Here is a 26,430-nt window from a genome sequence, read left to right as displayed (position 1 = left end):
ACATGGCAACCTACTTTAATATTTAGGAAAAATTTCATCATTCTTGCATTGAGAAACATTTTTGTTGCAACAATTTATTGGGCTAAATTCTATGTTTGATTATTAGAACATCCAAGTAACCCCGCTACATACAAGACCAAATTCAGCCCTGGTGTAAGGGGGCTAAGTTCTATTGATTTTCATGGAGTTGTGCCCTCTTCTGCCAGGGCTGTATTTGTCCCATGAATTCAATAGGGTTGCACAGTTATGGCAGAATTTGATTCAGTTTTTATATTCTTCCACCTCCTCCCCCACTTAGAAATAAAACAAAGAGCTGTTTTTGAAGATGTTCAAAACCAGTAGATTTGGTCAAAACAATTCACAGATTTCTTTGATCACCTACATTAATTTTAAGAATATTATACAGATCTTCAAATTTAGGACCCAATCTTGACAGTCTTGTAGGAGGTGAATCAATGTGAGTTGGGGGTTGCTCATAAAGCATTCAGCATCTCAAATTCTATGCCCCTGAGTTAAGCGATTTATGAAAGCAACAAAAAACAAACAAACAAGCAAACAAAAATCACATAGTAAAAGCAGTAAAGCAAAACAAACCCCCTCAGATAATATGTTGTAGAAGCTCACTTTAAGATTGGTGATTTGCATTTCTTTATATTCTATAAAGGCTAATGCATTATGTAAGATCTGTAAAAGTTATAGAATAAATTTGAATTTAAAAGAAAAACATTAGTGAACTCTTGAGACGGCAGCCCCCTATTTTGTGGCCTTTGAATTTCTTAGAGTAACTGAACAATTCAGAAGTATGGATGAGCTACATTAACTCCCATAGCAGAAGTTCAGAAAGAAGAAAGTGTTGATATGCTAGGCTGAAACTTAGTCAGGAAAAGTTAGCCATTTATAGGCGCTAGTCAGGAAACCATTTATTCTCCCTCAGCAGCTGGATTATTTTACAGATCCTGGGCTTCAAAAGCCATGGAAGCTTTGACAACTATCTTGCAATGTCTTGAGGAAGGTGAATGAAGAAAGAAATAAGGTCAAAAGCAACCCTCTTTTTAAGCCCATCTGCTAAAAGTTTACTATCTAGATTAATAGAAATCAGCATCTATGAAAAGAAAACTGCTGTATTTCAATGCTTTCTAAGCTCCGCTAGGAAAATGTCAAAGTCAGCAAGAAGTTCTTATTTAAACAAACATGAATGAGAGGGAGAAGGAGGAAGAAAATTGTAAATAAAGAAATCCACATGTAAAAACAGACCACCCACTAGAATCTTACATGGCTGACTGATTCTGAATGCTGTGATTAAATGCATCACCTGATTTTGATTACACCTGGTGAAGCAATACAGAACAAGTAATAGATGCCCCCGTTTCTAACAAGAAAAGGCTTCATTTTTATATTTTTCATTTGTGTTCACAAATTGTTCAGTTACCAGCAGATCCTCAGTGCAGGTCATAGGGTGCATACTTTGCACATTATTCCATCTGTCACATGTATAAAATCTACTACTACATATGAGCAGAGAGAGGTTATAGCAACATACATGAAAAGACCGGGCAAGTTAAGTACTGTTTTAGATACTGGAAGGATTAAGTAGAAGTTCCTACAGAAAGATTCTAAGATAACTGCGACTTTATCAGAGACCTTAATTCTGATGTTTATCAGTCTAATTTGAACATGAAAACCATACTGGACACACGTGGATGTGCTAAAACCTCAATTGGGGCATCAGACATCTGTTTTTTGAAAGCATGGTACATCTGACAACATGTGCCTGCTACTGTGAACTACTGATTGAATTGACAGCAAAACTGTAGGTCACATAATGTATCTGTCAAACAGAAGAGAGAAAAAGTTTTATTTTTATATATATATATATATATATATATATATATATATGCACACATGGAGTAATACAGCTGCTCTCTCTGTGGCTGTCCCACTGGCAGTGGAATTGGTGTATATTTGAGGCAGACTCCCCAGGGCTTGAGTGCCCCTTAACAGCATGGAGTCCACATCTGTGAAGGCCCCCAAAACACAAGAGTTGAGTGAGTGGGGCCACGGAATCTCTCTCTGTGTGGATCCTCCAATTCTTCTTCCTGTGATCAATATATTGGGCTGAGGTAGCCTCCACGGAGCCATTCAGCAGCCACTGTGTAGTATATGAAAGGAACGGGGAACACAAGTTCCCAAGGACTCCCAGTGGAGATATCCAAAGCCCTTTCTACTAGTTGGCCTAGGTGCTGGATCCTTGGAGTTGGGCCATGGAGTAGAAGAGATCATAATAAATTATTTCATTCCAAGAGAGTGTTCAAAAAGAAAAAGGTTACTTTTAACACATTGCATAGGCTCTAACAGTGAGTGCTGAAATCTATGTTAAATCATTGTGTATATGAATAGGTGTGAATCCTGAACAAAGTCTACAACAGTTGATCTTTGCCATAAGATATTAAGTAATTCCTTTGTCAATATCCCCCATAAGAGATGAAAGTGTCTTTCAGGATTAACTGTATTACCACCCTGCTCCCTCCCCCCATCCCACAACAAATGAATCACTGCTAAAGGCTTGCATCCCTAATTTTAGATATCATTTGAAGACACACAATGCAAAACAATGATGCCTGTGTTTTCTTGTACGTTCTCTATTATTCACTATCAAAATGCCTATTGTGAAGAAAAATAGTAAACAAATTATTAATGTTCAGTGGTCTTCATGCAGCTGTAATCAGGAACTGCTTATCGTTTCACAGCTTAATGCAGACATGCCTGAGCCTCTGAAAACTGCAATAATTGCCACAGGTATTAAGAAAAATTGCAGCCCTGACTTCCGCTGGGTAGGTCAAGGGTCAAGCAGAATGAAAAACGATTAGAGAGCCAGACTACGATAGAAGAAAAATGACTACTGAAAAAGTACAGTTTCTCTGCTCTGTATTAAGGTCAGACAGTGCTATAAATTGCCTATGTGTTAGAGCAGTGTCAGAGGAGAACCTCCCAGAGCTCTCTTCAAAGAGCCCTTTAGCTTTTAAGAGGAGCTTCCTTCAGTATCTCTCAATATTTCATCTCTCTGAAAACATTTTATCACAAACATAAACAGAAGAGACAGAGAGAGCACCTTCCATTCATAACATTCACACATTCTCTCAAAGTAGTTGGGCACACGAAATTATCAATATGCCTTGTTCCAATACTCTATTAAAAAGACATTGGGAATAAGGGAAGTACCTATTGCTGTGGTAATAGTTAATGTGGTAGCAACGCTCCTTGTTGCTGTCCTTGCACAAGGAATTATACTCCCAGTCAGCAATCTGGTTTTGTAGGCTAGTGTATAGCCTGTTGCTTTTAGCCGTGTGTGTGTGTGTGTGTGTGTTAAATCCCGCTTAGTTTTCTACTTTTCTCTTTTTGTGCTGGAACACCGTATGGATGGGTGAGGGTGCTCTTTCACTCTCCTGCAGGACACCAGAGGGTCAGGACGCATGTGCAATAACTGGGAGGAGCAGAGTTAGGGTGGAAAGAATGGGTGTTGTCACCTCCTTCTATATGAGTGGTAGACTACGGACCAGAAGTCAATGCAGTGGAATGGAGAAGTACCAGGTATTGACCATGATACTATCACTGAGAGTTATTATCCTGGCCCTACCATGATATAAGCACAATCATAAAAGCCAGCAAAACATGATATCAACTTACTTGGAGTGAAAATGCCCGTAAAGCAGGAATAGGAATTAAGGCAGCCATAAAGAAGGCAGTAACATTGCTGATAGATGTAAGGGCGACGCTTGCTCCTGTTCGCTTCAAACATTCACCTGTTCTATCCTGAAAAACATATGACATATCTTAAGAGTCCAGTGAATTAAAGAGTATACAGCATTGGGTGTTTAAGGGTTAGAGTCTGCAAATGGAGCTGTGAGGTAGCAGGGAGAGATCACGCTGTGGATGTAACATGATGACAATGTCAATTTATAACAAGCCCATACTGAAATAAAAGCACCCACTTAACATAATCTGACAATATAGCAGGCACCACATAAAGCACTAACAATTCTTTAGGGGGAAAAGAAGGCTTAGCATGGCTTCAAAATTCAAAGAAAAAAGTGATGCTGAGATCAGATATCAAATATTTCTTTTATTAACAAGGTTATGTTTGTATCAGTTCAGTCACTTTTGTTTTAAATATTTTTCAGACAAAATAAGCATGCATTAAACTCCTGGCTAAACTATGTATCTACATGTCTCGGGAAGCATGTAGCAATAAACCCCGGACCACACAAAGCTTCGTATTTTGTTAAAAAAAAATTGAGAAAGGATTGTTTGCCAACCTACAGGGCTGTTTGCTGTTGGTTTAAAAGCACAGGGTGGCTACAGGTAAAGGAGTCTGTGGTGCTTGTGTGCTAAGACAGATGACAAAAGAGCATGTGGAAGACACAGTTTGTATAAAATAAAAAATAAGCAAATACATATTGCTTTTTTATACAGATTTGTAATTCTGATACGAAACTCCAAACTGAAAACAAAACCCCGGTTTGGTGGGAGAATTCTGTAAAAATGAGAGGATTTGGATTTCACAATGCTCATGTGTTAATGATTATATGGTATTTTCAATGATCACTCGTTTATAAATAAAGAGGAATTGTGGAACATGCATAATTCAAAACGAACCAAAAAAACCTCACCTCAATTTTTTTTCCTAGGTAACAATTAAAATGGGTGTTTGTGTTTCAAACCCACTCCCTCTTGCTCCTTTGTGCCTTAACCCTTTAAACGATCGATGCAAAAATATTTTAGCATTTGAAGGTCACAATCCTGTATTCCTTTCACCTCCAAAACATACGTTTACTTGGAGTGATGGGTGTGCAGAAGAGGTAGGATTGCTTCCTAAATTATGTCTTGCATCATATTTAAATATTAAACTTCTAAGCTAAAATAATCTAAGCAGTTTTCTCCCCTCACCCCTAAAAAAAGACCATTAAACCTAGTCACATTCTGTGTCTCTGAAGCTTTTCCTTTATTTGCCCCAACTCCCATTTTATTATTACCTCAAATGGAATTCTCTTATTCTGCCCCGTTTCACTAAATGCATGTGCCAAAAGGAAAACATCATCTACTCCAACTCCAAGAGCAAGAAAAGGCAAAACCTGTGGAAAAAAAACCCAAGGAAGCTGTTATATCGCACTTATGACCTATCATGTAGCCAGATTTTAAGTGGCTAATTAAACAATATTTCCCAGCACACTTTAAACAGGAATCTATGGACAGGAACAAAAAACTAAAGGATAAACTAAGGCTAGTAACATTCTTTCTGAAATAGTGCCAAGGGACTGATGCTGCATTCCTTCTGCATGCAAAACTCCCACTGAAGTCAATGAAAGATTTGGGTAGACAAGGAATACCAGATTAGATCCCAAGTGTATTTTGTTACAACTTAGGCAACCTGATACTTCCAGATGTATGAGCAAAATGTTTGGTCCCCTATTCTGCACCCCTGCAGAAATCAGTGCACAGGGGTCTGCCTGCATAAAATAAGTTGCAGGATTGGGGCCTCTCTCTTTAACACCCATCAGGAGCACTATTTTTGCAATTTCTCACAGTGGGACAGATGAAATGTGAGCTGCTGGAGGAAACAGGCACAAGTACAGAACTAAAATCTTAGCTCAGCATTTTTATTTAATTTTTTCAAAGACTGATTCTGATGGGTTTATTAACAGAGCAGTTGTAATCGAACAGCAGACTAAATAGCTCCTTAATACCTGAGTTGTGGCAGCATTAAAGGAAATTCCAATCAATGAGCACAGGCCCAATCCTGCAGCCACTGAGAGTGCAACCAACAAGACTCCTGCCAGCCCCACGGCACCCTGGGACTTGGCACAATCCCACCGCAGCATGGTTAAACAGGCATAGGCAAGCTGAAAGCAGAACAATTGGGGGGGAAAAAAAAAAGCAAAACATTAGAATGTGTCATATTCTAATGTTTCCTCCCCCCCAACCAAAAGCTTGCATACAAAATACATTTTTAAAAGAGTACATACATAAGAGATGTTACATAAACAGGTGATACTCATAAGTCAAAGACGCACAAATTGCAAACTGACAATTTCATCCTAGGCATTATGAAAATTGTATATATCATAGATTGGAGCCAATAATGCACATGTATGTTAAAAGCAGTTAGAATACCAGAAATAATTAAATAAACAAGATTACATTTATTTTACCATTAATAAGTAGCCGCTAGCAACTCTGATAACACTGACATCAGAAAATGATTTTAGGATGTCATCCAGAGTAGTTGTAGTAAAGGAAAGCACCTTCTGAGTAGAGTTTTGTGCAACACTTTGATGAACAACCTGTGAACAGATATTTAACAATAAGCATTACTAAACAAAGGGGATACATTATGAGCATTCTGCACTATACATCTGAAGCCAACTTTTGTCTTAATCATTAGCATTAAAATGTACACCCTTCAGAGGAGATTTTGTTGATCCTACTTGAAATCACTAATTCGTTTGGTACTTATTCATTGCAATTTACTGATGATCAAATTAGAATGTGTGTTTTGCTGGGAAGACAGTTGCAATCACAGTTCATTCAGAAAAATTTTCAATATTGAAATTTAAGAAGGCTTTTCTGCTCTCCTCCTTTTCTCTCTAACTTTACAATTGACTTGTTATATCAGTTTTGCCTCTAATCCAAAACAACAAATTCTTAAGGGCACTCTTCTCTTTCTTCATTGGCCGGCCACTTTAGGGAGGTCACAAGCAGCTCGGCAGAGGTCAATGCCTGGGAAACAAAGGCCAGATAATGTCACATGACCTCACCAATGGGACTGCAGCTGTGAGCAGATTCTATGGCTAGCTAATGTTTTCCAGACACCTTTCTCCAGTAATCACTCTGACCAAGTGCTTCTAAATTCAGTCTAGCACTTACATCTTCAGTTCATTTTCCGTCTCAGCAAATCAGAAAAATGTTCTCAATAACAGGAACAAAAAATAAAGGGTATCTTTTCTTAGTGCTACTCATATGGGAACAGCAAAATAGTTGTTATATTAAAAAGAAGAAAGAAAAGCAGTATTTTAAAATATCCTGTTGCAGTGAGTACATTATTACTTTAGAACACCCACACATTAAGCATCTTCCTTATTGGACTACTATAATATATAATATTTCAAAGCATGATTTCCAGGTGACTTTGTATTTTACCTCAACATACATCCTCTGCCAGGCTTCCAGAATTGCGGCTGCCTTGTCTTCATTCCAGTTGATGTGTGAAACATACTCATACCCCTTGAAGTGTTCGTACATTTGCTTAGGAGTCATTAACTGAAACATGGTTTGTAAAGCCTGAGCACTGTAATAGGGAGAGGGAAAAGGAGGAAACGGTATAAAACAAACATTTTCAGGAAGTGATTTTCATTGCATAAAGTCTTGAATGAGAGCTTTAGAGCAACTTGCAAGAATGTTTTTCTTTTATAAGGCAATTAAACTTGAACCAGAGTAATTATTCTTTTTAGTTACTGGTACAGATGTATTGATATATACAGTATTTAGGGCCAGATTCTGATTCCACTTAAGACAATGGAAGCTTTGCCATGAACTTCAATAGAATCAGTTTCAGGCCTAAAGGATGTAACCTTACAAATCTGTTTTTGGACAAAGACCAAAATTAAATTAATAGTCAATTTACTATCTAATTTCTAATATATGAACTAGGGAGGCGGAGGAATAGTGAGGAATAATGTAGCAAGTTGTCAATAATTCTTCATCCAGGAGCATTTGGTTTTTGCTTTCCTTAGGGAGAAATGCCAGACTGAACTCTTGACAAGCAACAAGGATTACAGAAAGAGTGATCACTGTTCATCAGCAAATTTTTGGTCTCCGTTCAACATTATATAATTGTATCTAGCACACACAGCCATCCAAGGAAAGACAGTACATATTTCACTTTAGGTATGTTTTTGGCTACTTCTTAAACTATACTTCAGTTCACCTTTTCAGAATATATTAAATTCATTAAAATAAAATAAAAACCCCTTAATACTCAAGAGTAAAAACTTTAAAATCTTTATAAAAACTTTTACTAAAATTCTGCATGCATTTTTTAACTTCTCAATGATACTTATGTTGTATCTCAGCATAAACACATCCATTTAATTTAATTTTAATATATAACCTGCATCTTAAACTTCTGTTACACTACAGATATGTAAAATGACCATATTGCCCATTGTTTCCAAGGACAGTCCTATTTCTTCATATGATGTGCTGGGGTCCCAGGAATTCTTCTGAGATACATGCCACATTCCAGGTTTTTGTTGCATCCATCACAATGTTTATTCAAGATATATTGCCATACAGAGTAGAATTTTTTAGGCACCTACAAGTTAGGCATTGCAACACTTAGCATCACTCCGAGGAATATGTATATATGTCTGTTTGGTCAGAAGCAGGCAGCAGTGACCTCAGCATGCAGTTTGCGTCTCTCTTTTGTATGACAGTTTTGTAACTCTAAAAATGTCACCATAAAAATGTCAGTTTTTTATTTTGAAAACATGTGCAAGTTGCACATACTGTTAAATATTTTTTTAAATGCGAGTAAATATTAAGGTCCCAATTCAGGAAAGCAGCTGAACATGTGCCTGAGTCATCCTGATTCAGGACAGCATCTAAGTGCCTACTTAAACACATGCTTAAATGCTGTCCTTATTAAAGGTATTTTCCTGAATCTGGAACTAAAATACAAATTCACTGATTTTAGGAGCCAATTGGTTTTGTACTATGTTTTTTTAAACCGTGTGTGTTTACCTGACAAGTTTTCCAGTACCATTCTTGATTGTTCCACCTACAATCAACTCCTCCTGCCAGTGCATGTACTTTTTTGACAGTCCGTAGCATCCACCACTCAAAACAAGGGCCACATCAAGAGGCTAAAATAAAATTATTGATAAGTCATCCAGCTGTGTGACTTAGTAGACAAATCATATTTGACATCAACATCTAGTACATTGGAATAAAATAAATTAGAAGTCAAATGCTAAAAACATGCTTATCAAACAGAACGGCCTTAATGAGTAACTTCCAGCAAAAAGCTGGAGCTAGCCAAATAGTTTTTCATGAGACTTCAAAGCTTAAACCATACTGTTTTTGTTTGGTTGGTTTTATTTGTTTTTACACTGTGTAAAATACAGATTAACTATATTTATATGACAGGAAGTTTCCACTTGTAATCCTAATACTTAGTCCATGAATGTGCTGAAACATGATGTCGACAATGCAGTAGGTGCTCATGGAGACACTATTCTGTATACTGATTTCAGGAACTCTAACTCGTAAAGCATGAAAACTTGGTTAAAAATAAATTTCAAGATGATAGGAGGAAGGAAAACATGCTACTAGCTCAATGAAGGGATCATAGTGTTTTAAAATATATTAAATAAAAAAAAAAAGGCCTAAGATATCTTGATGGAAGAGGCATAGGGTCTATAGTTCCTTCCAAAATTGACTGATTTACAAGGAGACATACATCTAGACAGCAGACTGGGTTCCTAATAAAACATGGAATCTGTTTCTAATATCAGACCAAACACAACTTCTACAAAATCCACAAGGAAGCACTCTTTGCTAACACTTTTCTAGATAATTCATTTTCTCTGCCCATGTAGATATGCTATTTGGAATACGCATCCTGAATATGTAAATTCAAAATAGCATTAGGAATATGATTTGTCATGTAAATGTGCGGTCTGATCCTGAAGTTTCTTACTCAGGCAAGACTCCCACTGAAACCCTGGAAACGACTTGGATTGGCCAATTGACTCCCATTAACTTCAGTGAGGTGGAAAAGATCTTCAAGCATATTCAATTCCAAGTGAGACTGTCAACAAGTGAACCTCATTCTTTATTACAATTTTATTTCTTTTCATGAGCTTTTGCATGTTAATATGTTTGTGTGATGAGGGAGTGGGTTGTGAAGGGACACAAATCCAGATGACACTAAGGACTGGCTTGAGTCAAGCTTTGCACTGCGGGTAGAAGACACAAGGCCTTTCCTTCCCCTGCATGCTTCTATGGCGGGACCAGGCATAATCATAGTTCTTAAAGTACAGCAGACCTGATTCTCCTACTCATATGTTGATTTTATACTTATGTAACCCCACTGACTTCAGTTTGGTTACTCTTGATTTATCAGCAACTAAAAATAAAATCAGTGACTACACAACTCTGGCATCACCAGAGTTGTCGTAGTAGGTTGGAGGGGACAGGTGAAGTTGGGGCCAAGGACCTGCCAACCCTCTGCAGAGGTTAGCAAAACTGGCCCAGCATGGTATACCATGTCAGTGTGTAGCAGCAGCTGCACGCCTCCTGCACCCCAGAAGTCACCGTGACTGCCTGAGGCACAATGACTACTGGTGTTCCAGATGGGATAGTGTGTCACTGTGGTACCATTTCCCATCATGCCCATGGCTGAAGAGCCATAATCTGACTCTGAGTATGTGGGTCACAGTATTGCCTCAGAGACTGAAGAAAGTTAGCAGCTCGTGATTAAGTCCATATAACAGAAATCAAATAATAAAGATTGCTCGGAAATATGAGACTTGTGTTGCTTTTTAAAAATTACACCCCTTTCCCTTCCCTTCCCACATATGCCCAGTTCCCTGAAATAGTCCACAGATGATAAGCAAGCTTACTTTGGTTGAATTTTTGTTGGGGGCTGTGACTGGACAATCAGGATCAGTAGGATTCAGGCAAGGTCGATCCATATAACCATGACCAACCTCGGCTTTATTCAGCATCTCCTCCCAACTCGCTACTTGATAGTTTATTTTTTTTAACTCTTCCAAGAATTCTAAGGGGTCAAAGTTTATCCACTGCAAAGGAGGTTTCCCTCTGTAAAAGAAATTAGGGGTAGAAAGGTGGAAAATACATTGAAGAAAAATCTTTAATTTTTAAATCCGTATTTGTACAAAGCCTAGAATGCTATTTTAGCTATTTTGAGCTGTAATCCACTTTTGGAACCTATTTTATCAAATGAAATGTATATTTTAATTGGATTTATTTATATATTTTCTTCATGTAGTCCTGATGCAACCTCATGTAAAAGCCCCATAGATAAAGATCAGCCTTATCTTTTTTCTAATAAAGGGAATATTTACATGTTAATTAAATATACTCACATAGCCACCTTACCCCCACACCAAAAAGGCAGCCAACTGCTGCTTCAAAGCAATAATACCGAAAGAGAGTGAGGGGGACAGAGGGGAGAAAGTATTTCACCCAGTGTCAGATTACCACTCGTTTAGTCTAATAAATGTTTTTCAAATGTAATCAATCAAAATATCTGATCTTTATTACCTCTAATAGTACTGTGCTCCTTCCAATTCTCTGACAGCTTGGCAATCAACAAGCAAACTCCCTGCTTCCACGGCCATCACCACTATCCCTGCCACTTGTCCCACCCCCCACTTTTGAATTTGTGATGTTGATAGACCAGAAAGGCTTTTGGCTGCCTTATTTTGTGGTTCAAACCACACTGTATCTGCTTAACCAGGCTTAAGTAATTATTCCGAATCTCCCAACCAGAAAACACAAAACCCCTTATTTCCCCATCTAAGACTGTACACTAAAGGTTAGGAGATGGCCATTGCAAATTGCTTTACAGACACATGCAAACCAGGGGAGAAACAATAACTCAAATGCTAACTCTTGCATAATTAACCAAAAACGTCTGCACAGATTAACAATTAACTCTTTGAAGGATCGAGTGCAAATAATATCACAATAGTATGCTATGGAAAACCTCCGATAAAAGATACTATTTTTGTTTCTTTAATGATCTAATAAACAAAGGATAAGCTTTTTACTCCTTAGGAAGACTTGAGATTTTACTCCGGACAACTATCCACATACATTTATCCACAGCTAAGCTAAATTGAATTCTCAAGCAATCAATGCCTTTATGGTTTTCAAGGACAAAAACAAAGTTTATTTCCAAAAAAGCAAACAACTTTAAAAGGTCATAAAAACTGAGAAGCTGCATTTTCTTTTGCATGTAAATGTAATGGTAAAAATAAATGAAGATTAAGTTGATGCCTACAATTCAACTTCTGAGGAAAAAGAAAAAAAACTTTTGTGGAGCTCTTTTTGTTCAATTAAAAAAATAAAATCCATATACATTTTCTGACTCATCACTAATGTTTTTATTTCTTGGTTAAACCAGCATCTGAATAAACAATGGGAATGGAATGTGAAAACATGCTCAGTTTTATGATTAAAAAATCCCCACAGACTAGAAAATAAAACAGTTCACTTACAATAGATAGGCAGTCCCTGCTTGTAACTTTGCCCCCTCCCAGAAGCAGTCCAAAGGTGTGATGATTAAACAAGGATAAAGATATTCTATAATCTGTCAAAGTTAGAAGGAAAAAAAACACATACATTTAGACTAGACCATACCAAAGTGCACAAGTGGAAGTTATTATGAAGAGTGGGGAAGTAAAATGTGTAGAAACCAAATTCATGGTGTATCTACCTGGTCCATGTACCCTGCTTCTGTGATAAGTTCTCCTGATTTAAAACATAAATGTTCCAATTTCCATTGTCTGTAAAAAATATAAAGAAAAAAAATTTCTTTCACAATCAAAAGAATGCATTATATAAACACAACACACATTTAAAATTGCAATTCACATATGTAGATGCCTCACTTCTAGGTAGTTAGTAAGCACTGAGAAAGAGAGGTCTCATTTGGAGTGAGCACCCCACACCTCACAGTGCAAAGGCCTCTTTTGGTGCATCTACACCAGTAGAGTTTATGTTAGGCATGGCAAGTAGGCATGGTATAAAAGTCATTAAAAACAATGGAGCTACTCTTGGAGCAATGTGTTATTCAATGTGAACGAAGGTAACAGGATCTGGCTCCTGTAAGTGGGACTACTAATAGCGTAAGGCACTAATTAATGTGACTAAAGAGGGTGCGGGCAGGAGGGACATAATCTAGCTCAGTAGGCTGGAATAATCCTAGCCCTAACTCATCTGTGCTGGAGAGTAGGAAGAGTTAAGAGTCTACCTCCCAGTTTGGCTTTGTTACAACTATCATCATCTCAGCTTCTAGCACTTGGGGAAGTGCACGAGCTATCCTGGAGATACTCCCCTAGAAACAAGTGGGCAGGAAGGGATCAAGCAGGACCATGGCTCCACCCATGCTAGGCACCTGCTCTGATACATAAGAGTGTATCAGATTACTTCCCCAACCAAGAGGTAACCCTGGCAGGAACTGAGCCTCAGTAGGGTACCTAACTTTACTATCTAGCGCAGGGTCAACAATGGATACTTATTGTTAAAGGTCACCCTTAATACTAGACACGTTTATTCCTCTTACCACGCTTAATTTTATTTTTAGATAGACAATTTAATCAAGCAGACCTCAGATACATTAAGCACCTGTACAGATACCGAGAAACCCAAGTTTGGCATCCCTGTGTCTACACCAAATAATCAATTGGGACTCCATTTCCTATTAGAACAGCAGCTAACTCAGGGGTGGGCAAACTACGGCCCACGGGTCAGATCCGGCCCCTTAGGGCTTTGGATCTGGCCTGCGGGATTGCCCCTGTGGTGCCGCAGGCCCTGCGCCGCTCTCAGAAGTGGCTGGCACCACGACTCGGGGCCCTTACCTCCAGGCACCACACCCCGCAGCTCCCATTGGCCGGGAACTGGGAACCACAGCCAATGGGAGCTTCGGGGGAAGTACCTGGAGGCGTGGCAAGGGCAGCACGCGGCGCCCTGTGCCTCCCCCTCTCCCAGGAGCCACACAGGGACGTGGTGCCGGCCGCTTCCCGGAGCGGCACGGCGTAGGGCCAGGGCAGACAGGCAGGGAGCCTGCCCTGGCCCCGGTGCAGGCTGCTGGCACTCCAGAGCTGCTTTAGGTAAGCAGCGCTGGGCCGGAACCTGAACCCCTCCTGCACCCCACCCCACAACTCCCTGCCCTGAGCCCCCTGCTGCACCCTGCACCCCTCCTGCACCCCAACTCCCTGCCCTGAGCCCCGTCGCACCCCGCACCCTTCCTGCACCCCAACCCCCTGCCCTGAGCTCCCTCCCGTAGTCCGCACCCCTCCTGCACTCCGCACCCCTCCTCTGCCCCAATCCCTTGCCCTGAGCCCGTTCCTGCACACCGCACCCCCCCACACACTCCACACTCCCTCCCATACCCCAACCCCCTGCCCTGGCCCTGCATACAATTTCCCCACCCAGATGTGGCCCTCAGTCCCAAAAGTTTGCCCACCCCTGGGCTAGCTCCTGTTCCCAAAGTCTTGGAATATCTCCTGCACTAGTGTCCACAGTCACTACTTGTTTCATTCAGGTGGCAGTGAGTGAGGATATCTCCAATGTGGGGGGCTTCTTACTGCTCTGAATCCCACCAATGAGGTGCTAACACCACATGCAGGTTCAGTGGTGCAGAGTCAACACTACTTTACCAAGCAATAGGCCTGAGACTGCAGGACTACTCTTATGAGTAATGGTTTCAGGCTTTGATCCAATGCTTCTTATCTTTGCTTTATTTATGAGATCCAATCACTCACTGTTATCATAAAACTCTTTCAAATATCTAAGTCCTGACAATCAAATACAAATCAAAATGAAGTGCCAACAGAAGGTGTTCTGAATTGCTAGCCTTTCAAAAATGCATGTAAAGCAGAGAATAAGTATATATCTACATGTTAGTAGATATAAGTATAAGATCAAAAATGCCTTTGCTTCCCCACCTTACCTGTTGTACATATAAATGTGTACCCTACTGGCTTGAAGTGCAGAGTCAAGGTGCTGTCTGAGTGCTTCTGTTGTTAGTACATTAGCACCATCTTCTTGTGGTGTCTGAATCATGAGCTGGGGATTAAACATGGCCTCTTCTCCAATCTTCTGGCGTGTGTAATTTAACTCCCGACTCACTCGTCCACCAACTGACAGACAAATATTTACAGCTTTGTATTAGCCAATAATTTACTCTAGATTCACTTATAAGAGCTCACAGATCACCAATAAACTTCGCCACAAGTATGGAGTATGTGGTAGTCAGTTTTCATCTGAAGTCATTTTAAAGCTAATATTAAATTCATTTTGCCAACAATGTAACACAAAATTATTCTTCATTAAAAACAACACTAAAAATGTGATGTGTAAATTAGAGGCTGTTAGACTCATGCTTTTTCTACATTATAATCAATATTCCAGAAGTAGAAATTAAAATAAAATAAAATTGAGAAACCTTTTCCTTACAGACCCAAACAAATATTTCTATGCTACAATTTCTTACACTTGTATAAACAGTCTGCTCCAATAGCACATTTCAAGATAAATGGCTTCAATTTACACTCTTCTAAATAATTTGGCAATGGCAGAAGGCAAAATGTTTCTCTTCAGTAAAAAAAGGAGGGAGAAGGGAAGAGTAAATGAGCATAAGTACTTCTTTCTGCCTTTCAGAAAAATGTGAAAATATTGCTGTTAGGTTCACATAATGAGGTGCAGTTTGAGGGCAACAGAAATAAATTTGATAAAATTTGATAAAATAAATAAATTTGAGCAATCTACCCTGATGGTCTAATAGCCACACAATGTGCTGCCATGCAGTGGATCAGAGTTCGTGGACCAAATTTGGTCCTAAGCCCACATCGGCTGTATAGCCTACTCCATATCAAGAGATGGCAGACAAGAAAAAATGGGGAAGAAGTGTAATACTGATGGGTTCTAGAGGAAGTCACATTCAATCTTCCTTGCCAGAGAGAATGAAACAAGCGTGGGAAATGGGTGAAGGCAGTCCCTGAGTATTATCCCCCACTGACAGCACCAGAGCATTCAGCTAAAGAAACCATTCATATTCGTTTCATGTCGGATAGAACTTTATTCCTCATGTAGTCTGATGGGACCACTTGTGGAGAAAAGTGTTACCCAGTGTAAGTAACGGTACCAGAATATAGCCTTCTGTAAATAAAGATACCTCAGCTTCCTTCTGTCACAGAGTTTTCTTGGTTTCACATTCCAGGAAACAAACAATCTTTGGAGAAGTAAATAACTGTTTGCACAAAGCTCTTGGTTCCTTTTCTCCACCCATTATATGTGGCATTACCACCTCCACATGTTATAATATAGATACCAGATCACAACCAACATTAGCAGCAGATACTTTACTTTTAACACCCCAGTTATTAGAGCACAGCAAAAAAAATATTTCACTGGGATTTTTCATTTATCACAAAAGAAAACAAATAACATGAAACCGTGTATATGGAATTCTACCCAAGAAATATACTTGCTATTTCTTCTTTTTTAGTTTTTTTACATTTAGTGAAAAAAAATTAAATGCAAACACAAATCAAACTCTGTAATCCAAATCAAGTTATTGATCTAGCCTGAAAAGCTATTTATCACATCCATCCATTTCTTAAAGTACAGAATTGCACTTATAGCAGTTGTTCATAAAATCTTACTGCTTTCCTGATAAGGTTAATGATTACCCTCACTTCTGTCTCCCTAGGACAATGCTCTGAGTCACTCTAACAAAGTTTGACTCAGCGTGCATAGGTGCCAATGACACACGTTTTATGTGTGATAATCTATAGTTCTTATAACAAAAGTCAGTCTCTGCACTTCTTTCCAAAATCCTTTAGCTGCAATCCATTCAGGACTGAAAATGCCTCTTCTCTATGTTTCCACAGTGCCCATCACATTGATGGCCCAGTCTAATTAGAGCCTTTGGGTGCTACCATAGCATAACTATTTACTACGACTACAACATGCTCTGCCATTCCACTCCTGAATATATCACTTTACTTTTGGAATCAGAGGAATTTAATTCTATTTTAGCCAACAGCTCAAATCTAATGTAAGACAAAAGACATTCCCCATCTCTGCTGAAAGTGATCAACTGTTTACTATCAACAGAAATTATTGCTTCCTAATGGAGGTGCTGTCAAACTATATTAACCTCAATGAAGAAGGCAGATTTAGCTAATCAGAATTACATCACATCAGTCAGTCGATAGGAGAGAAGCTATTTTTTCTTTTACATTCAATATAGGAATAACAAAATGGTTCAAGAAAATGGGCATATTCCTCAGTATGTTGAAAATGGAACGTGCAGCAGCATTCTTGTTAAACAGACATTACATCATTTATTAATTTTTTCCTAGTTCCATTTGGTATTTCACTTACCTCAATAGGATTAAAACATGGTTTATCAGACTATTTTAAAGGCATTTTAAATTATGTAAAACACATACAAAACTATTTATAAATTAGATTTAAAAGGAACAATCTGACTGATCGCCAAAGATAGATATGTGATAACATATTTATATATTGGAAGCAAATAGTTACATCAAAGGCCTTTCAATATGTCCAATGAAGAGAGGAAGAAGAGTCAAAAATAGGGAACATTGTCTATCAACTATTTGCTTTTATTCATTTTAAGGATTTAAAGACTCCATAATCATCAGCTGAGTAATCATCATTTTTTCAACTGTTCCAGCCAACCCATGTGCTCCTGCCCTTGTCTTGCAAGTATCCACAACTAGTGCCGAAATGACTCTTAGAAGGCAGACGCCATTAAAAAATAATGCCACTAAACTCTACTTGAAGCTATCAGTCTTATTATGTACTCAAAGTTATGCCAATACCTCACAACACATGCACGCTCTGTTGTGTGTCATTCCTTACATATATTTAACAAGTATAAATATATACTGCATGTGTCAGAAAATTCCTTCTGAATAACTGGCATTGTGGAAAATCTTGTTCATCATCCAAATGATGGTCTTTTTTGTTGCCTTTTTTCCTTTTATGTAATGCATTTTTATGTGGGAAACAAGAATACTTTTTAGTCAAATCTCTACTGAGATGTGCCTAAATAGGTCAATGGCCTATAATAACAATACATCTCATTTTATTTGTAAACAATGTTGCATATAGAAATATCTTAAATGGAAGAGAGCAAAGAAAGTAAAGAAATTTCTGGTTTGATGTTTTGATGATAAAATCCTTGAGGGTCACGCTCATGGTTTTTGATATTTGAGCCACCTGATGGCATTCTAGTCCTGTATTACATGATTCCTTATGATTTAGTGTCTGTATTGAGCTGGTAGCATTATTGCCTCCAGGCTAGAAGACAGATATAATTACAAATCAGTACCTGGGCTCATAGCCAGTGATGATACTATATTACAGTATGGGTACTACTCTCTTACAGGTGCCATCAGATTCTGGGTGGCTGTGTGGAAATAAGACACCACATCCCTTTTCAAAAATCCAGGGTAATAAAATCAGTGTTCTCGCCAACATTCCTCTGTTAATAAATCAGTTTTTAATGCTCAAGAATGTGTGTGAAAGCTAGTGCTGAATGTTGGATGACTGCTGCATTCGCATACACTCCCAGTATCTTCCTCACCACCACACTTCAAAATAATTTTCAAATTAAATATCAGTTCTTGTGAGACTGGCATTCCCCAAGAAGACTGAAGTCATCTACTCATGCGCAGGACGCTACAGAACAGGAAGTACCGTGCAAGCTTCTCTCACAGTGCTTTGCCAAAGTACTTCAGACTTGACCTTGAAAGATCATCTGTATTAGTACAGAGTAATTCAGTTTCCATGCTCATTAAGGGCCTGATTATGCTTCTGTTGAAGTAAATGGAAGTTCTCTACTGACTTCAGTGGGAGCCAGATCAAGTGTAAATCCTTTGCCTTTCTCAGGAGACTGTAAAAAGTGCTAATTGTGATGTGGACACTAGTCCACTAAAAACTAGACTAAGACAATCAACTTTTTTCTGAGACCAATGAACAGCTGTCAGGTGGTAACAAGTTTTAGTCTTCTTTAACCCAAGGCAGATTTGAACCAGTGACCTAGAGGTGAAAGGCTCTGTATCTTATTACCAAGCCCTTGAGCCACACTTCCAGTATCTCAGTCATCACTTTGTAAAGTGCTTTACAATACCTTAAGTATGAAGAACGCTACATAAAATTAAATTCTGTTCTGCCTTATTATATATCTCAAAATACTGACACACATTTCCCAAACACAGTACAACACAGCAGTACTGAACTCTTTCCATTCTACCTACGATCCTATATTTGTTTTCACTTTGGCAATTTCAAACTGCCAGACTTCCCCTGACTTACTAATAGTCTCAAAATGATTATGTAATTCAATTGATACATTCATTTCAGTAACACTAGCTTACACTTCATTGTCTTAGTTATACCTGTCTCATAAGTAGCCTCAAGCATTTATATGCATTACATCAGTACCCACTGAAAGCACTCTGGAACCTGTTACTAGAAATTGGAATTCCCTCTGGATAAAGTAATTTTATTAACAAGCCTCTCTTCTGCTACAAACTTCGACACAGAAATCACAGAATGAGTGACAGCCAAAAGCACTGTTCATTAATTTGCTGTCCAACTTATTGTTCGAGAGCATTAAAGATTTCTCTTTCAGAAAGTCATGCAGTGTCCCATTTCAAATGAGTGACATTACAGTTTTGGACATATTCGGGGGATTTATTTATTTTTAAAGTAAGGATACTTTTTTATAGTTACTTTTCATCCAACTGTACTGTAAATGACTTTAAATTATCTAAGTCCCTCCCAAAGAAGATCCCTGTAAACAAAATATACCCTTGGATTTTTGCATATGGATATCTAACTGCATGTATGAAGGACAGAATTTGGACACAAAGGTCAATATTTCAAGAGTGACTATTGTTTTTGCATGCCTCTATTGTTGGGTGCTCAGCTTGATGCACCTAACTGGGGCTTGGTTTTTCAGAAAGTGTTGAGTACCTGTTCTCTTAGAATCATGCCCCTTGACAATGTCTCCATTTGGGTACACAAAAACTGAGGAACCCAAAACCAATAGTCTCTTCTGAAAATAATGCCCTGAAGTTGTGAAATTACATTTTTCATTTTCAGTACTATAAATCTTCATTTTTAGATCATTATGGACTAATGATGCTGGTTTGCCATCTATTTTGAAATCTATTCCACCTAACATAGATTCTTAGTGTCATTTGCTAAGTATACGTCCCGTCCCTCACAAAAAAAGAGAGAGATTGCTCCAGTCCGGTACATCTTCGTATTCAAAAAGGCATGTAACGGCAAGGCTTCCTTTCCTATCTCTTCTGTAGTGTTTTAGGGTGCTCTCATTTACTGTTTGGGCAATTCCAAGAGCAACTCCCCAGCAGTCTGCGATACCAGCTATGACTAAACAGTGGAGGCAACTACTTTATAATAAAAACAGGGATTGAAAAAATATATCCATGATACATGCTGGCCTGAGAACTAAGCCTAAGTAACCTCACTGAAAAATAGCTGTGTGGCCACACCCACAAAGTCACACACACGAAATGCCGTACCCCTGCAAGTTCAAGGAACAGAACACTTGTCTATGGTATCAATTTGTCTACTCTCTTTTTAATACATTTTAAAAAGTTCAACTCATTACATCTCTTTTGTTGTACCCTCTTTTCCCTTCCTGACTTCACTTTTCCTTTTCTGTCCTATAGAAATTTGTGGTGCATCCTTTCCAGCATTTGTTCTCTTTTCCTTCTCTCTGCAACCATTCAATCTGTTTTCTACCTCCTCCCTTTTTTTTTGGCTGTCCTTTCTTCTCTCAAAATCAATCTCTCTATATACATATATAAAATCTATTGACATATATACACACACTATATACTTTTTTCTAACTTAACCCATCAGTCTTTTGCTCATTCTTGCCCACCCAATGCACCTCCATACACATACATGCTCCAAATTTTACCAAAGGCTTACGAGTCAGAGGACTAACCCTACTGAAGGCCATTACAAAAGATGGAAGGGTGCCCTACCGCCCAGGTAAGAAGCCAACATCCTATCCAGTTGTGGAGAAAAAGGTAGGTGCTGGGATTTGTACCAGCATGTTATCTCTAGACAATGTTCCTCAGCTCTCTATCCCCGCTTTACCCACTCCCCAACCTTTTCTGGCTGGAAGGGAGGAAGAGCACGTCCCCCCCCCCACCGTTTTCCCTTCTCCCAACTCTCTACACTCCGGCTGCTGTGAGAGTAAGAAGGAAGTGTATCCATTACCGTACCTCTCCCTAGCCTCCTACCTGTTGAAGAGGGGGAATGTACTACTCTAACCTTTGCTCAACTTTCTGATTACTGCTCATGGGATGCTACCCCTCACCTATTCTCTGTTTGAGTCTTCCCCATACATAGTCTTGGTGATGCTCAGGGCTTTTCCAAGCAGCAGCAGGGTGAAAGTGATCCAGTTTTGTAATAACTATGTGACACTGAAGCTTACTAGTAAGACAGAATTATCTTTATCTGCCTTTCCTCTTGTATAGCATGTTTTGAGATTACACAAGTATATACCTGTCTCTTGGCAGGAGGCAGTATCCACTGTCTCCAAAGACATTTTTCTTTTTTATTATTAATCAAATGCAAATACAAGATATCAACTAAAAAGATCAGCACAAACTAATACTTTCAATTAGTATTCAAACAGAAACCTCTGAAGTGGAAGTTGGGGAGAGGAACTCCCCTGACTGATGAGAGGATTATCCTGCTTCTTACTGGACAGCTGTTAATAACTACTGTTTCTGAACCTTAATGGCTTTCTGATCAAACAGACACTTCTTGTTCTCAAAACAGTTCCTTCTGTAGTGGATTGTTTGGCATATGAGATGGATCCATCACCTGAAGTTTATTACTGGTGCTCAGTATCTTTTCCACTGTCAGAGATTGGGTGACCATGTGTTATTTTTGTCCACACATGGGCATTGTCAGAAGTATTCTGGATGCCCACAAGATACAGAGAGACAGTGTCCTCCATGGTATTGTTTAGATTTTTTGTTCCTTCTCTAGGACTGACATTCACGGTGCAGATGGCATAAGCTGTTACCTTGGCAGATTTCCAGCCATTTTCTGTTTGAAATCCAGTATTCACTCCCACTCGCAAAGGTGGCAACTGGCATGTTCGTTGAATTATTTCTTCTGTTGTGTATTGTTCTTTTGTAACTATTTCTGGGTAGTCTGGTTTATGAAGAAGTTTGGACACTAAAATCTTTGTCCTTTTGCCCACAAATTTCTGAACTGGTGATCCTAGGAAAGCATTGTGAGGTATGCTTCAATATGCTAATGGAATGGCGAGTAAGATTCATTTGAATGTATCAGAGTTTTATTAAAATCCAGTTGTTTACTATTTATACTGTCTTTTCTGCTCACCCATTTGATTGTGTAAAATAAGGGCTTGATGTGGTGTACCTATACTGATCCATCAGAAAACTTTCCTGTAATGAGTCACTTGTAAATTGTGGGCTATTATCAGCAATTAACCAGAATACCATGGTGGATCAAGCTGTGATCTGTAGTGTCATTACAGGTTTCAGAGTAACAGCCGTGTTAGTCTGCATTCGCAAAAAGAAAAGGAGTACTTGTGGCACCTTAGAGACTAACCAATTTCTTTGAGCATAAGCTTTCGTGAGCTACAGCTCACTTCATCGGATTTACAGTGTCATTCGATGTATTGTGCAACGGTTCAATTTTAAAAATACAAGATAATCTTTCCGTAATTCAAACAGATCTGTGCCAGCCCCAGACTAATGGCAATCAGGGATATCATGTAGTGTCAGTGGTTCTTTTGCTTGTACTTATTGCATATCATCACACTTGAATGCCCTATCTTCAATCGCAAGCGGGCTTTTGGGGAGGTCGGAGCACCTGCAATCAAGTGCTAGTTTTGACAATATTAATTGAAAATGATTTTCAGAAAAACCTGAAAACGGGAGCTATAGTTTTGGACCTGAAGGCAGCAGATGACAGTCTGGCACATGGGACTCTTAGTTCTATTGCCAAGAGCACTCCCAGCATGGGTAGTCGACATTGTTGACCTTCTCCTCTGCAACAGAAGGAGTGCACATGGGAGACAAAGTTAGCACGTGGAAAAGACATATGAACGGTCCACCCCAAGGCTCTGTGCTGGGACCAATGTTTTTCAACCTGTACACAAACAACCTTTTGCTCACCCAGTCAAGTTAACATATGCAGATGACATTTGCTTAGATATACAAGCATGATCTTTTCCAGAACTTGCAGATGCCCAGAATGTTGACTTAATTAAGATAGCAGAATATTGTCGAGTCAGTGGTATTTACAACCAAGTGTGACCAACACAGTTTGGAGTGTGTTCCATCTTTACAACTCCAGAGCAGACCAAGAACTGATTATCTTTCTCAATATACATAACTTGAAACATGAATCCCACCCAGTCTACTTCAGAGTAAGCCTAGATAAATCTCTCACATCTCTAAACCACCTGAGGAAAACTGCAGCTCAGGTGAGGACATGCAACAACTTTCTAAGCAAACAGGCCGCCACTTCATGGGGAAAAAATGCTCAAACTAGACGATCATCTGGTTTAACCCACTGTTACTCTGCAGCAGAATACTGTGCTCTGGTCTGGCTTCATCCATCTCATGTCAAGTTGGTTGACACACAACTACACTCAACCATGTGCATCATAACTGGGATATTTGACCCACACCATCATTCCTCCACATACATCTGCCCTGAGAATACTACAGCCAGACTCATTGAGAAGATCAGGGCAAATGAGCCTACCACTATAAACAGAGGTTCTTTGACCACCCAAAAGCATGCTTGTCATCAAGGCACCCATTGTGGGCCCACTTGCCCTGCCCAGATTTCTCTGTAATGTTGATGTGGCATGAAGAATGGTCTGCAGCCAATGTCAGAAACAATTTCTTATAACTGATCTGACCACGGGTGTACTCAGCTTTGATTTGCCACTCTGCCCATGGGCCCTTCTGAATAGATTAAAATGGGCCAGGGTCACTGTGCAGCCAGCCTTCACACCTGAGGCCAAAGAGAGGATCCCACATGGAGCTATGGCCAAAGACAGACAATGTCACACATCACCGACAAATGCCCTCTGACCAGTTTTGACAGTGGTCTGAGGGCTTTGCATTTGGCTGATGAGGCTGCCACAAAAAAGCGTGGCAAGCTCTGCTTCTGATAAGAAGAATGGCAACGTTCATGCCTGGCCAGAATAAGACATCCAGAGCTCTATTCTTTCACATCTCAGTATGCAGGTGGACACTGTATACTATGTTTAACTTTTCTGACCTCATATGGTGCCACATTATGACACAAAGTTCTTTCTATGGAATCCTATCACTTGTAGCAATTTCATCACAACAGTCCCCAAAAATTTCATACTTGGATTTGTGTGGGCTTTTTTGGTCAGGTATTCATCTAGAATTACTTTTATAAGTTGACATAAGTGCAAATCATTTTTGTGTATCTTGTTTGCGGCTTGTCAAATATTATTTCAGAAATAGTTAGTACTTGAGTCATGTTTATTTAGCAGCTTTCTGCTTCCACTATTTAGAAGTGTCCTTGAAAGTATGTCTGCTATAAGATATTTATTAAGACTGATTTTCATGTATGATTTCCTCAGTAACATCTGATTTTACCATTCGGTCATATTGAGAATTTACTTTATTTCACCATGCTAATGGGATTTTACATAGTACATGAATTTTTGGGAACTCACTGAGACACATATAAAAGTGTTATATTTTATCTTTAACACATCTTTGTCTGTTAAACACCCCATCAAATCATTCAAGAACATCTTTTGCATTCCACTCTGTATTCAATTTACACATCCATCTGATCACTTGCAGGCTGCTCTTCTCCCTTAGCATGCTTTGCATTAAGTTTATTGATAACAAATCTGGTCTCTGCTATATATTTACTCCTGTATTCTACTATTTAGATGCACTCCATTTCTTTCACTGCTTGCTAACACTAATTTGGGAAGAACAGATTTCATCATCCCTTTCAATATTTAATGGTCTTTGCAAATTCAAGTCCATTTTTCACAGTTATCTTGTTTTGAACCTGGTTATCAATTATGTTACACTCACTTGGTCTCTACATAGTCCACTTGTTACTATTCACATAACTTAGCTTATCATAGTGGTCAGAAGACTCACCTGGCATCCAGGTTTTTGTAAAGAAAATAAGCCTTCTCTAGGTGACAATCAAGAATGCATTCAAATGTTGGACTGGCTTTGTCTAGCAGTTTGCAGTCCTCTTTGTGTTCCCTGCAGAATGCACTGTAGATTTACAGTGCTATGTACAACAGTATGGAGGATTTCATCCCCTCCAATTTCTGTTCAATACTACTTGCTTCCAGGAAAATCTGGAAGTCTTGTAACCACTTCTTCCAGCTCTCTGCCAGGTTCCTTTCCAGACCGAAGGATTCAGGTGGCTTCATTTTGCTCCATTTTTTTGGCAAAAGATTCAATTTTTCTTCTTCTACTGTGCAATAAATTTGCAGCATGCAGGAATGCTGCAAAAGACTATTCTTTATTCCCTGTCCTATTATTAGGGGCCCTACCAAATTCACGGCCATGAAGAACATGTCATGGACTGTGAAATCTGGTCTCCCCTGTGAAATCTGGTCTTTTGTGTACCTTCACCCTACACAATACAGATTTCACCAGCATTTCTCAAACTGGGGGTCCCGACCCAAAAGAGGGTTGTGTGTGTGTGTGTGGGGGGGGGTTTGCAAGGTTATTTTACGGGGGGTCACGGTATTCCCACCCTTCTGCACTGCCTTCAGAGCTGGGTGGCTGGAGAGCGGTGGCTGCTGGCCATGTGCCCAGCTCTGAAGTCAGTGCCACGCCAGCAGCAGCGCAGAAGTAAGGGTGGCAATATCGTAACATGCCAGCCTTATGTCTGCGCTGCTGCTGGAGGCGGTGCTGCCTTCAGAGCTAAGCTCTTGGCCAGCAGCCACCGCTCTCTGGCCGCCCCGTTCTGAAGGCAGCACTGCCACCACCAGCAGCACAGAAGTAAGTGTGGCAATACTGTGACCTCCAAACAATAGCCTTGCCCCCAACCCCGTTTTGGGTCAGGACCCCTACAGTTACAACAGTGTGAAATTTCACAGTTAAATATCTGAAATACTAAAATTTAGGATTTTTAAAATCCTTTGACCATGAAATTGGCCAAAATGGACGATGAATTTGGAAGGACCCTACCTGTGATATAAGTTAGAGTTACAGAAGGTTATATCCCCCTCATATGACAGGGATCATTGTTTACTACTCCAGTGCTACTATTACAAATTTCACCAATGCACACAGAGTTATGAATAGCAACAGTGAAAACTGACAAGACTGAGGTCAGTCTTCATCCTGATGCAACTTGACAAAGCTCAAAGCAGCAACTGGGTAAATGGAGTTGTGCGCAGATTCAACAAAACAGCTCAACATCAGTTGCTTCAATGCATGTTTGGAAAGGTTTCTTTGCAACTTCAAGGACTAGAAAGTTTTAAAAAAAAAAAAGCTTAGACTCTATATAAGCAGATTTATATCATCACAG

At 39.3% G+C, this 26,430-nt stretch overlaps 1 protein-coding gene across 3 annotated transcripts in view; it reads right to left on the bottom strand.

The window, feature by feature from the left end:
* PTCH1 (patched 1) overlaps positions 1–26,430 on the bottom strand; it is an 84,193-nt gene that overhangs the window by 33,077 nt on the left and 24,686 nt on the right. For 2 of the 3 annotated variants that reach the window (XM_074953151.1, XM_074953148.1), the window contains exons 3-12: positions 14,759–14,948; positions 12,521–12,590; positions 12,303–12,394; positions 10,680–10,878; positions 8,797–8,918; positions 7,195–7,342; positions 6,207–6,338; positions 5,742–5,897; positions 5,031–5,129; positions 3,685–3,810 (exon numbers count right to left, since the gene is read on the bottom strand). In XM_074953151.1, the coding sequence (XP_074809252.1) occupies positions 3,685–3,810; positions 5,031–5,129; positions 5,742–5,897; positions 6,207–6,338; positions 7,195–7,342; positions 8,797–8,918; positions 10,680–10,878; positions 12,303–12,394; positions 12,521–12,590; positions 14,759–14,948 (1,334 nt within the window). The remainder of the gene's footprint in view (positions 1–3,684; positions 3,811–5,030; positions 5,130–5,741; positions 5,898–6,206; positions 6,339–7,194; positions 7,343–8,796; positions 8,919–10,679; positions 10,879–12,302; positions 12,395–12,520; positions 12,591–14,758; positions 14,949–26,430) is intronic. The other variant, XM_074953149.1, reaches the window with a different exon arrangement.

The sequence above is a fragment of the Natator depressus genome, chromosome 5 (assembly GCF_965152275.1).
Source record: "Natator depressus isolate rNatDep1 chromosome 5, rNatDep2.hap1, whole genome shotgun sequence".
Classification (NCBI taxonomy): Eukaryota; Metazoa; Chordata; order Testudines; family Cheloniidae; genus Natator; species Natator depressus.
This window is presented reverse-complemented; position numbering and strand designations above follow the sequence as displayed.